The sequence below is a fragment of the Ambystoma mexicanum genome, chromosome 12, assembly GCF_040938575.1.
Source record: "Ambystoma mexicanum isolate Mex_15411 chromosome 12, UKY_AmexF1_1, whole genome shotgun sequence".
NCBI classification, from domain to species: domain Eukaryota; kingdom Metazoa; phylum Chordata; class Amphibia; order Caudata; family Ambystomatidae; genus Ambystoma; species Ambystoma mexicanum.
The window spans coordinates 1,000,815,674-1,000,829,151 of NC_090936.1; the positions used below are offsets into that span (position 1 = coordinate 1,000,815,674).

At 45.1% G+C, this 13,478-nt stretch overlaps 1 protein-coding gene across 2 annotated transcripts in view; it reads right to left on the minus strand.

Annotated features, from left to right (window-relative positions):
- The window catches only part of LOC138514188 (transmembrane protein 116-like), a 254,026-nt gene that overhangs the window by 8,002 nt on the left and 232,546 nt on the right, over positions 1-13,478 (minus strand). Inside the window, exon 11 of one of the 2 annotated variants that reach the window (XM_069629521.1) lies at positions 5,747-5,817. In XM_069629521.1, the coding sequence (XP_069485622.1) occupies positions 5,747-5,817 (71 nt within the window). Of the gene's footprint in view, positions 1-5,746; positions 5,818-7,650; positions 7,722-13,478 lie in introns of both variants that reach the window. The other variant, XM_069629522.1, reaches the window with a different exon arrangement.

Sequence of the window (13,478 nt, forward strand, 5' to 3'; positions counted from 1 at the left end):
AGGGGAACATCATGTCAATCATCTGAACAGCAGTGTCTTTAGTTTTTTCCTGTACAAAGCTGTAGAGCTCAGCTCTCTAAGATCAGGCGGGATAGCATTGCATAAAAAATGCACATTTGGAAGTCTGAGTAAGGGTGCATTTAGGAATCTTCGGTTGATTGGTCTTATTGGACTGGGGGTTCCTCGTGTAGGATTTGTTGGTCAGGGCAACTTTCAGATATAATGGACTAGAGCCAATCATACATTTATGAGTTATCACCAGGAGACGAAATTCAATCCTGGCCTCAATGGGGAGCCAATGTAGGTTGCGTCTAGCATTAGAGACATGGTCTCTACCGAGACCAGTAATGACCATGGTGGCAGTATTCTGAATAATTTGTAGCCTCAAACATTCTGATTTGTTGAGTCCTACCAAAAGGCTGCTACAATAATCGATTTTGGAACAGATAATAGCTCTGCTTTATAAAGTAGGCTGTGGAGGAGACCAAGCTACTCACTTGGGCATGCATATTCAGATTTTGATCTAAAATGATCCCAAATGTTTTCACTTTATCCTTAGTTTCGTTTTCACAACCTGCTAACCTAAAGGCCCTGTAGTCGGGTCCCAATTCCACCACTCTTTTACGTAACTACCACCATCAGTTCAGTTTTCCCTTTATTAAGCACTAAGCCATTCTCAACCATCCACGCTTGGATCAGATTGTATATGCTGTTTATGTTCCTAACATCTGCCTCATAGTTGCCAGACAGTGGGATGATGGGCGATCTGAATGACACTTGGACTAGTAGTAGCGCTGTCTCTGTCTTCCCTCTGTTCCCCCTCCCTTGCTGCATTGCGCCTTGAAACACTTATGCACAGGTGCATTATAAGTGCCATATCATATCATATCATGATACACTGCGTACCATCAGCATAGTTTGTAAATCCAATACCTTACTTCTCCAGCAGGACGAAGAGAGGAACTGGAAAGATGTTATAGAGGGGCAGGTGACAGGCAAGCCCCCATAAAACAGTGGTGCCCGAAGAGCCTCTGTCACCTCACTACAAACTCTGCAATGTCTGTTGTTTAAAAAGGATTCAATCCAGCCTGCAGCCTTGTCTGAGAAAGCAGCAACCTCTTTGAGTCTGGTGAGTAAAAGAGTGTGATCAACCAGATCAGAGGCAACAGACAAATCCAGCACCATTAGCATTGCTGTCTGTCCCTTGTCCATGATTTGCAGGAATCTTGATTTCAGGTCAAGTAACGCGGTTTCGGTGCTGTGTCCTGGCCTGAAGCCCGACTGCCATTTATTTAAAATGTTGTGATTATTCAGATATTCTGATAACTGTATGTATGCAACACGAGCTAAAATCTTTAAAAGAAAGTGGGTATTAGTTATAGGCCGATAACTGACCAGTGTTAGCGGGCACAGGCCTGGCTTTTTTAAAAGAGGAGTAATCCACGTGTCCTCAAGAGTGTCGGGAACATGACTTTCCCTGAAAGAGGCCTTAACAAATTTGCATAGGGGCCGAATCAAAGTTAGGGCACATGCCTTAATAGTTATTGCGGGGCATACATCCCCTTTACAACTTGTGAGTTTGAGATTGGCAATGATTAGAGCCAGCTCACCTTCAGCTAGAGGTTTAAAATTAAATGTATACGTTTGCTCAATCTGGGGGGGATTATTTTGAGTTTTAATTTCGGATGGCAGAGTATTTTAATTCGATTGGATAGTCTTTTTGATCCGATCCTGCTTCCCCAGCATAGATTCATGTATGGAGGTACCACACTCAGCGTCTTTAGTGGGTACAACCAAATTGTGGTGCAAGGGCTTTCCAGTTCCTTTTAGAATTTTAAATAGTTCTTTTGATTTATTTTGGGCTTTGGCAATTCTACTGTCAACTGTACATTCACATTTCACATGCCTCTGCCAACCGACGCAATACATCCAGAAAGGCCTGGCTGCTTTGACATTAATATCATACAAAGACCCATGGACAAGCCTGATATACAGAACTGACATTATTTATAGCAATTTTCTTAGGCGTGTGCAGGTGAAAGCATGGTCTGTTTTTAGTGTTTATGAACGCTGATGCTTGTGTTACCCGCTGCAGTGTTCGTGCAGGCTGAAAACCTTAGCAAACGCATTACAGCAGGGAAAGAGCATATCTGCCAAACATGAGCTACCTTTGTGGGCAACTGATGGCAATGGCAGGCAAGGGGGTTAAGTACTTGGCTATTTGATTACAAAACCCGGAGGAACTGGACAATTATGCATATGGCTGTATAGTGGCAATTCCATAGGAGGTTGGTGAGTTTGCCTCATTTGAATGCGAAAACAGGGATAGGAAGTGTCAGTGCCAGGGCATTTGATGGCAAAATCTGCAAGGAGGGTTAAGCAATTGGGCACATGGTGATGATACTTGGGCTTTGGATAGCACGCCCTTGCATAAGGAGAAAGTGCCTGGCCATATGATGGCAGTGCTTGGAAAAAGTGTGAATATTTTGTCAGGGGATGGAGATACTTAACATATAGTGCATGTATCCGGGCATTTGATCCCAAAACCTAGAAAATTATGTGGTTAGCCTTGCATATTTTGGCAAAACCTGACACATAGCGAAGAAAGAGGCACTATTTCTGGGCATTGCCATATTACGATTCCAAGGCACAGTGCCCGCAGAGTGCTCTGTATACATAGCAAAACACAAGAGTTGATGGCTGGAAGGTTGAGAATTAATCTTAACCTCGGGCGTTGCTCTGGGCAACCCTCCAGACCATCGTTCTTCTCCTGCCAAGACATTACATAAGGGGAAAGACTATATGCAAAGCTGGCTTGATCCCACACCAAAAGGGGGAGTCCAGCCCAAACTGCTAGGTCACATCCATTTTGCATGAGACCACAGGCATCCCCAGACATGTTTTCTGCATACATAGGCCATGCCCTGTGCAGTGGCATGCCAGACTCTTTTGACTGGGGTAGTCCAAATGGGGCACTGACTTATGCAGGGGTGGCATGAAGTATGAGCGCGCACACACACAGAATGATCATAGTTTAGGATAATGTGGTGGCATCTTGGGTGGCCAATCGGATAGATGGCCACTCCCTGGACACGCCCCTGGCCCCAGTGTGTAAGGTGCTGTACCTGAGGCAGTGCCCCAATTCACTCCGGGCACACTGAGTTCATGGTGTGGCACTCTGCCCTGTGCCCAGTGCTTGGCAGCATGCCATGCCCAAGGTATAGGCCCAAAAAGTATTGCAGGGAGGCGCATTGCACTGGGAGCCTATTTGTATGTGTGCCCTAGGTAAAGTGCCCACTGGTCATAGACACAGACTGGAGCTGTAGGTATGGGCTCTGTAACCAGCAATGTCTGCAATCTGTTCCCTGTAGTCGCTGCAGCTAAGACTACTGTTTGGCTATGCCCTGGGTTCAGTGCTCACAATTTGACTGAAATCAAAGCCCTGCAGACAATGTGTACATCAGCAATACACACAGGGCTTGGCTGCAGGCCACCCTACAGGTGTCTGCTGGACGTAGCCGGTGGCAATGACTTGTGAACATTGTAGCCAAACCTCTTACACATGTATCATAGGACTCATCAACATGTCTGTGTATTTTCAACGTTCAATTTAGAAAATACACCTGAATTATTCAAACACAATTGCTTTAATTCAATTTACTCTTTTTGTATAGACACGCCTCCTAGTTTAAAAAAAAAGTCTATTTCTATGGAAGTGAATTAGCTAATTTCAAGACAACTTTGAGTTATTTCCCTTATCTAATACACATCTGCCTTTGTTATGCAAAGACATTGCAATACACACAAGGTTTGTTTTGTGCAAAAATGCAGGGTTGGTAAGAGCATTGTTCTTTTGAACACAACATATTTCCCATTCATGCACATCGGATACATCAGCCAGTGCCGCTGCACCAAAGGCGTGCACGCGGGCAAGGCCATCACGGCTGCGTGCTCGATACAAATTATTACAGACCCCCAAATTTACTGAAAAACTACTACAATGAGATAATAACCAATAGAAATTTAAAAACGTACACATTTAAAGACCTTCAATTGAAGAAATGCCATGATGCAAAATCTATACAAAAAACAAAACTGAAATGCGGCAGATATGCTTATCAGGAGATCCTTAACCCAACCACCCCACCATGCACTGCTTGATGCCTCACATCATATCACAGATGAAAGAAAAATGCTAATCAACTGTGACATCACTGATGACCGCCCATATGAGATCACCAATGATTTCATCAAGGCCACAAGTGATGAATAGGTGAGCAGGTACTGGGGGGAGGGGAGTGCACATGTAGCATGACCGCAGAGCATGGACGTGGGCTTGCCTTGTAGATACCAGAGGTGGGCTGCTCTGGTCTGCGGTCTGCAGTGCACCAAGCTCTAGGAGCAGCAGGGCTTAGCCAGAGGTCATGTTGTTACAATGGCGTGGGCGCAGTGCGCACCAGATTAGCCGCAGGTTATGCTCTGTGTGCAGTAATAGGCACAGACTATCCCCTCCGGGTAATGTTGGCTAGGCTAATGTGCTAAGAGAATGGCTGCAGGCTCTGCATGTCTTCTGTGGGTGTAGGGCATGGTTATGGACCATACATACCCTGTGGTTAAGAGTACTATTCCTGGGGCATGGCTATGGACATTCCATGGGTGTTATGATGTAATTGATGATTTCCTGGGTGCATTCCACGATGGAATCTGTGATGGCAGTGTGTAAGATCAAAAGCAGCGCCGGATGAGCGAATTTTAGTAGCTTTTAAGTGTTGCATTGTAACCATAATGTTATTTCAGATTAGGTTTTCACTAAGATTTGTGTATGAAGCGTGGCATACGTTCATGAGAAATATTGTGGATATGGTCTGTAACTCATAATCCACTGCTACGCGTTCCTCTTTGTATATTAACATGAAATGGGGAACATGTGATGCTTTCTGAAGCAACAGGAAACACGGCGTAACCACACCTTCCCTTTTCTAGCTAGTAAGATTCACTTAACACAGCGCCCTACTTTTGCTACAGGAAAGATAGTGAGAAAGCATTACTGTGTTGCTCTGGGATTTCTCCCCACCCCCATGCTCCACAGCCCATCACCGCCCTCAGGACAACTTCTGAGGACACAACCCCAATTGACTACAAGGATGTCCACCTCAAATCCCCACCATCTACCGAAGTCTCAAGTGTACTCATAGGACCACCCTCAAGGGAGCTGGGTAAGCAACGCTTGCTAACTCCTGGGGCAGAATAGGCTTTGGGAAAGATCCACCAGAGCCTAACAGTGGCGCAAGTGCTACAATACTTAAAAAACGTAGAGGACTGTAAGTGACTTTTGAGCGCCCGTTGGTGGCGCTTAAGGAGAGGGGAAGGACTGGTTGACTACAGTGCTCAACAATGGCCGATGCACAGTCTTTTTTTTTTTTTTTTTAGCAGTCCCACTGAATCCCTTACCATATTATGTTGTTTCATAAAGATCCTTTAGATCTTGGTTTTGAGTTGTCAGTTGGTCTATTAACTAACCACACAGTGTCTTTGACCTGACACCCAGCCCTTCTCTATGAACATATCAAAACCTGGTTCCATGATATGCCTTCTCTTGGCTCCAGGAAGTGAGATGTTGCACCATAAGAACATTTGATACCCTTATAAACAAGTGTACCCCGTCTCAGATAAAGACACCACCTCATGTTAGAGTTCAAGGAAGGCGATTTGTAACAGAATTGGTGTGATTCGAAGAATTAATTACCTGTAGAATGAAGAGTGGATATAGCGAGCTGGGCTTCACAGATGTAAAGGAGAAGACACTCAGGATAAAGGCTGCAGAAGAGAAGGGTAAGGGAAATGGGAAGATCTCACCCATTAGTTGGGCCAGGGAAAGGGGAAAATTAGACCAATGATCCTTCTGAACTGCAGAAAAAAATGTAACTTTAGCTTTGTTAGCATGAAGCATCCCTGTAACAATAGGGACCCTCTGCCCTGTGAATGAGGGTTGTGCACATGGGTTCATATCCCATCCTCGTCGCAAGTGAAGTGACCTCAGTACACTGGAGGTTGGTGGTAAACAGGAGCTCTAATGGCACGGCTGACATACCCAGGACCAACTGCCACTGGTAGTGACTTCCGATGGTTCCACTGACTGGTAGCCCTGTAACATAATGACATCACATTCTCTGCTCAGGATAGAAGAGTGGAACATAACAAAGGGATGCTCTCACAACCAGGGACAGCAGAGTACAGTGCCCTGCTCATAGAAGCTTTGTAATGTGGCTATGGCGGTTGGACCCTGGGGTGAGGGGTAATATAATAATGATTTATATGAACCAACAACCATGGGAATTAATGTTGTCCTATTATCAACAAAAGCAGCTGTCTCTGACAATAACAGAAATGGTTATACTTGTGACAGCTGTCAAACTTGGTCCATGAGACTGCTGCCACCGCTGTACCCAGTGAACTCAATTCAAATAAAGGACACCTCGTTTTGAGAGGGACTGTCAGCATACTATGCACTCCCCACACACAGCGAATCCTCACAGGACAGGAATCCAGGAGCAAGCATTGCCCTAGATGTCCTTGCCCTGGAGCCAGAGCGAGCTAGAGCAACTGAGTGAAATCAAGATGGCAGCCTCCGATTTGAATTCACTCTGTGTGGCCAGTTTAATAGGCGTAGGTAATGGAAAACAGCTGAGGGTTTTGTAGTTCAAGTGCAGGACAGCCTATCACATTATTTGCACAATATGGAGCCTAAGCTGAGAAGTATCATTCGATTATTATGTTTGCGGGGCTTCCCACTCAGTTTTGTCAGTGTTTGGGAGTTAGGAACCAGAGGGTAAGAAGGGTAGAGGCGAGAAGACTGAAAAAAGGTGAGGAACAAATTATAGGGCTAGTGAGCTGAGAGAGGTTGGGCGAAGACAAGCTGAGAGAGGACATTGTGTTACATTTCATCGAGGAAGAAATAAAGGAGTTTCAGCTTAAAGGGAGGAAGGAGAGAGTAAACGTGGCAAGTGAGAAAGGGAAGGAGATGAGGAAGTGCCTAAGTCAAAAGGTAGGGTTCTGTCAAAGTGGTTAAGACCGAAGTGCTGGGCAGAGGCTATGGAAATCTTCAACCAGTACCCACCAAGCAACGCTTGCTAACCCCAGGGACAGAAGAGGGTTTGGCAAAGATCCACCAGCGCCTAACTTTGGGCCCAAGTGCTACAATACTTAAAAAAACCTAGAGGAATTTGAGTGAGTTTGGGGCGCCAGTTGGTGGCGCTTGAGAAGAGAGGAAGGACTGGTTGACTACAGTGCTCAACAATGCCCGATTCACAGTCTTGTTTAAGTTCCCACTTCTTTTTGAGCATCTCACTGAATCCCTTACCATATTATGTTGTTTCATAAAAATCCTTTAGATCTCGGTTTTGAGTTGTCAGTTGGTCTATTAACTAACCACGCTGTGTCTTTGACATGACACCCAGCCCTTCCCTATGAACATATCAAAACCTGGTTCCATGATATGCCTTCTCTTGGCTCCAGGAAGTGAGATGTTGCACCATAAGAACATTTGATACCCTTATAAACAAGTGTACCCGTCTCAGATAAAGACACCACTCCATGTTCGAGTTCAAGGAAGGCGATTAGTAACAGAATTGGTGTGATCCGAAGAATTACCTGTAGAATGAAGAGTGGATATAGCGAGCTGGGCTTCACAGATGTAAAGGAGAAGACACTCAGGATAAAGGCTGCAAAAGAGAAAGGTGTGGCACCTTAGAAATGTCATGACAGATCTACCCAACATTCTAGAGCTATGACATCAGTTACTCAACATTCCAGATATCCTGTTGAGTCATGCAACATTTAAAAGCTGCCATTTCAAAGTTACTTAACATTATATAACCGTGTTTTGATTTACCCAATGTCCAGTGATTTGATCTCAGCGGTAACCAACACTCCAATGTTTATGTACTTGTAAAATTACCCAACATTCCAACATGTGTCATTAATGAGTTACTCATCCTTTTCAGAGCCACATCTTCAATTTAGCGTGTATTCCAGAGCATTGCCACCACACATGCGAAGACATTGAAGGAGTAATTAGTAAAATCAAAACAAAGAATAAAATAGTGTGTTCGGTTCCCTGGCTACAGGTGCTGGGCATGCAGTTCTGTGTGCAATGCTCTCTGGGCGCTGCGACCTCTAGGCACTTGAATGTTCACTTCCAGCATGCAGCATTGGTCTATGAATTCAGATTCTCACTGCACACTTGCTACTCTGTCCTCCAGCTCCAGCATGCATCATTACTTCATGAGTTCAGTTTCAAAACATCCTCAAGGAACATTGACTTCAAGTTCCAGCATGCAGCATTGCTCTCTTTTCAGGGTTTGACCTTTAATGCTTCTCCACCGTGACATTTCTTCTTATTTCTGGTGTCCAACCATGAACCCTCGCTCTTGTCACAGTTCAGGACCACGACCACCTCTGTGTCCTTTCCGCCATCTTCTCGCCAGGACACCTTCTGGCACCTCAGCTGGACTCTAGCAACTGACGCCATTATTCCACTTCTCACCTCTTCCTGATGTTGTTCTGAGCACCTGGTGGGGCTTCTGCTCTTATGCTCGCTGCTGCCGAGCAGCTGCGTATCCGGCATATGCCCCCTCTGTAATTTGTCCGGCTTGCCTGGGTGCTTCACATTGTGTTGGCCATTTCTGCACCATAGCTCGCCTTTGGGCTCCTGTACCCCTCGCTGACGATTAACTGTGTTCGCTCTGTTTGCTTACTCTTGCAGCTGCGGTGCTGATTTCCATGCTACCAGACCACCATCAGGGTAAACAGACTTCAGAGTCGGTGCTCCACAACACTTCATTACACAGGGTTAGCCAAACTCTTAGCGGGACATCATCATGAGTTACCCAGCATTGTCAGAATTTTGTCATTGTGGAGCAATCCAAAATTCCAGAGATGTGGCATCATGAATTAACATACTGAACCAAGGGAGTCCTACAATTACCCAGAATTCTTTGGTTATGCCCTCATGGAATTACTAACAGTTATAATATCATAAAATGTTGTTTGTTACTTTATAATATTTATTTAATATATATTGAACTTATTGCTCAAGGTCTCTTTGAGGTGAGCTTAAAGGAGTTGGCCGAGACCAAAGGTACCACTACTACATCATTCACTGACAAGTGTGAAACGAACGTTTAAGTGTTACTCACACACTGCACAGGATGGCTTCTCCCTGGGGTCAAATGCTTGTCTCTGTGGTTCCATCAAAAGTTCTGGATTGCAAAATAAATCTGAGTTTTGTATTTCTGACTCCCTGGATTCCCTTCCAGAATATATGCTCTGTCCTCTGCCCTCTGTCATTAGCTTGGTGGGGTGACCATTTTTCTCGCTCTCTATCTCAGACAGGGATTTGCACCTGCAAGTAAGGTTTCTTGCAGGAGGCCAAGGTAAAGGAGTGTATTTGGGGCCCTGAGCTAGGGTGACCAGACGTCCCGGTTTTCCCGGGACAGGTCCGGGGAAATCACCCCCTGTCCCGGGGTCCCGGGGTTTTTTTTTTTCCAAACCCTGTCCGGGGTTTTGCTGCGCGGGTGTCTGGTGTCCCGATTTTCGGACGACACCGCTCCGACGCTGCAGTATGAGCCTGCGCTGCAGTGCGCAGGCTCATACTTTCACTTTCTCTGCGCCCAAGCCCCCGCCCAAGCCGGAAACACAGCCACACAGCCTATAGACGCCCTCCAGGACCTGGAGACTTCCTGCAACGTCAGCTTGTGACATTGCAGGAAGCGCGACTTGCGACGTGTTTGGGGGAAGTTATGGGACCCCTGGCTGGCAACACATAAAAGCCTCGACCACGGGCACGAACGGTTCATTCTTTTTCTTCCGTGGCTGTCGCAGCATCATTCTTCCATCTTCTTCCGTGAGTGGGGCTTGGAGTTTCTAGCAGCATTCGTTTTCTTTTCCTTCGTGACTGCTGCTGCTGTCTGGATTCCATCGCCTGAGCGTTCGAAGAGCATTATTCTCGTGGACCTGCTTCCTGCTCCAGCCTGCAGCGCATCCCTTCACGCCACCAGCTTGACATCAGTCGATCCTCTTGCATCCAGCTCGTTTGTGACCCTCATCCCTGCTGCAGCACACCCACATCGTCCTGCAATATCCAACAGGTAAGGAAATGAAATGTGACTTGCAGGTTACTCATTTTGCATCCATCTGGTAGCGGAGCAGTTCCTCTGTACATGTTCTTTAAGAATACTTGCCAACCCTACTTATTTATTTGTATGATTTATTTTTACATTTGTACAGCGCGCAGACAGGCCTTGGCCATTGCAGCGCTGTTACTTGCACACCTGTGATGTAATTGTTATGCAAGCCAATGTGCTGAGTGTTATTACATGGAGGGCACTACAATGGGGCTGGCTGGGTTGTACTATGGCATGGAATGTTGTGCTCGCATTAAGAGTAAAGCCAACATGTGTGTTCTCAGAGGGGGGCATATGACATTTGTTTACAGGTGTCAAAGGCAACATGATTAATGTTCTTACATGGGTTGCATTTGTGCAACCCACAAGGCAAGCTTTCCTTGACATGTAACATTTTACTGGTGTTAGGAGGCAACTACAACCTGAGTGTTCTTATATGGGGGGCAGAGGGCATTGTGCAGTCAGCAAGGACATGTTTTCAATGGTGGCGTGGCTTTTATTTCTAAACTCAGCCGCTCCTGCCTCTGGGACAGAACAAACCCCCTGCCTTCTGTCCTCAACATTTTTTGTTTATGAAGAGAGCCTGTGTAGGCTTTATGCTTGCCTGTAAATGCTTGCCCAGTTCCCTCCTGCAATTCAGGCACCACTCTACTCTCATTTTGTTTTTTTGGCAAATGCCAATGCTGTGCCCTTTGTTGCACCTGTATAAGTCACAAACACATTTGAGGATTTATTGACTTTCCAGGTATACTACTACAACCGTAGTTCAGTCATCAAGATATTTTTGTTGTTGTTGCGTGAGACGTAGTTCACCATATCACGATGACTGACATTACTTTTTTCTTCAAGCTTTATCTAGAAACACTAGCTAGGTAGCTACCAAAGATGCCCAAGAGGAGATGTACCGCAACTGAGGAGGTGCAAATGTCATTCCCTTTCCTGAGTAAGGTTGCAAGGAGTGACAGTGAAGTGTATTGCAAGCACTGCAGATGCTCTTTTTTCTATTGCCCATGGTGGAAAAGGAGATATTAAGGAGCACGTGCAAACCAAAAAGCACAAATTTTGGTTATCTGCAGCCAGCAGCAGCAATATCACACAGTTTTTTGGGAAGGCTGTTCCTGGGGACACAGACCTCAGTAGGGCTGCTGCTGAGGGCACTTTTGCCTATCACCTTGCAAAGCACAACCACAGCTTTAGATCAATGGACTGCACATCCTCATTGATAAGGAAATTGTATGATGAGAAATTTACCTGTGCCAGTACAAAAGCAGAAGCATTAGTATCCAAAGTGCTGGCGCCTTTAGCTATGGAGGATCTCCAGCGTGATTTGAGTAATGTTACCTGTCTATCAGTTTCGGTTGATGCTTCTAACAGGAAAGAGGTGAAGCTCATCCCAATTGTAATCAGATATTTCCAGGACCTTGAGGGGGTGAAAGTTAAGATTTTGGAGTTCACCTCGGTCCCTGGGGAAACCTCATTAATATTATTTGGGGAACTGCTTCAAGCCCTGGAGAAAAACAATCTAAGGGAAAAGGTAATAGCCTTTTGTGTGGATAACACAAACACAAACTTTGGTGGGAAAGCAAGAGCAGGGAAAAACAATGTTTTTTGTAAGTTGAAGGAGGCAATCCCTCAAAATAAACTAATTGGTGTGGGGTGTGCAGCACACATTGTGCATAATGCAGTGCAAACTGCTGCTGATGGGCTCCCCTTGGATATAGAATCCTTCATATTGAAAGTGTATAAATACTTCCACATCTATACTGTTAGAACAGAACAGTTAAAGGAATTTTGTGAATTTGTGGAGATAGACTACCAGAGCCTTCTTGGCACCAGTAACACACGCTGGCTGTCCCTATTGCCAGCTCTTGACAGGGTGCTCCAACTGTACCCAGCCCTGAAGTCATACTTTTTCTCACAGGAAAAAACCCCTACAGCCATTACCAAGTTTTTGCAGAACCCTATTGGTGAGGCGTGGCTCTGTTTCCTGCAGAACCAGCTAGTCCTGTTTAATGATACGATTAAGGTTCTTGAAAAGCAAAACTCAAATGCTATTGATGTTAGCCAAAGGTTGATGAGGCTGAAGGAGAAAATGATAGGGCGGCGTGATGCATGTTTTCTGAGTAACAAAGTAAAAGGCCTCCTAAATGACCTCCGTGAACAAGGGCAACTAAATGAAACCCAATTCAACGAATATGTGTACTCTTTTTATGACTGCTGTGTAAAGTACCTAGAAGAATGGGGCGCTCACTTCACAGAACTGAACGTTTTTTCCTGGGTCCTCCTAAACAGTGTCCCTGATTGGGGAGATGTAGAGGGCTCCCTACAATTTGTGCAGTCTACATCAGGAAGGCTCAAACTCGATGACACAGAGCTTTTTGATGAGCTGAGCTGTGTGCGTAATTACACAGCTTGCAGGCTGGCCCAGTGGAACGAGCAAAAAAAGTCTGCAGATGAACGGTGGGTGGAGGTTTTCACCTATTTTTCACAGCAGAACATAACAATGAAAAACATGAGCATGATGGTCCAGTTTGTCTTGTGCTTGCCCGGCACAAATGCGCCAGTGGAAAGAATCTTTTCAATTATGAACAATACATGGACCGATGAACGAAACCGAATGGACATTGAGACTTTGAAATCCATATTGGTTACTAGGGTTAATTTCAGCCTGAGCTGCTCTGAGTTCCATAGCAGGCTACAGAAAGACAAATCGGTGCTACAAAGAATACATTCATCAGCAAAGTACTCATAATAGTAATAAAACGTGTACAGCAATTCTCTTGCTTTTTATCTTCACTGTTTTCAATCTTCACTGTTTTCATTCTTTGCAATAAAGGCATAGTTCTTTTCATCACCAAAAACCTTTTCGGGTGAAATAATTCCACAATAAAGTTTGCCATACGCATGTGCGGTGCATTACTTTTGTGCCATTCTATGATGCAAGGGGGCCAGCAGTCTTCATAAAGTGTGTACAATTGTGAAAAGGCTTGCTTTAATCTCACAGCGAAATATTGTTGGGTTGACAATAACCCCAGTCCACTGCAGTGCTCTACCTGTACAGGTGGATCCCCAAGAATTCACTCTAAAAACAGAAAACCGTGCCACATAGTGGCTTCACAGGTATGTGTACATTAATCCAGCATTTGATCTGCTGTGGCTGCCCCCAAACTTCACTGTCATAAGTGCTATGTTTGTAGTCCCTTTTTTGTCTTTATCAGTGCTACGATATGTAGTCCTACTTTTGTGTCAGTGACCCGCGAAATTGTAGTCCTACTTCTATGTCGGTGGCCTGTC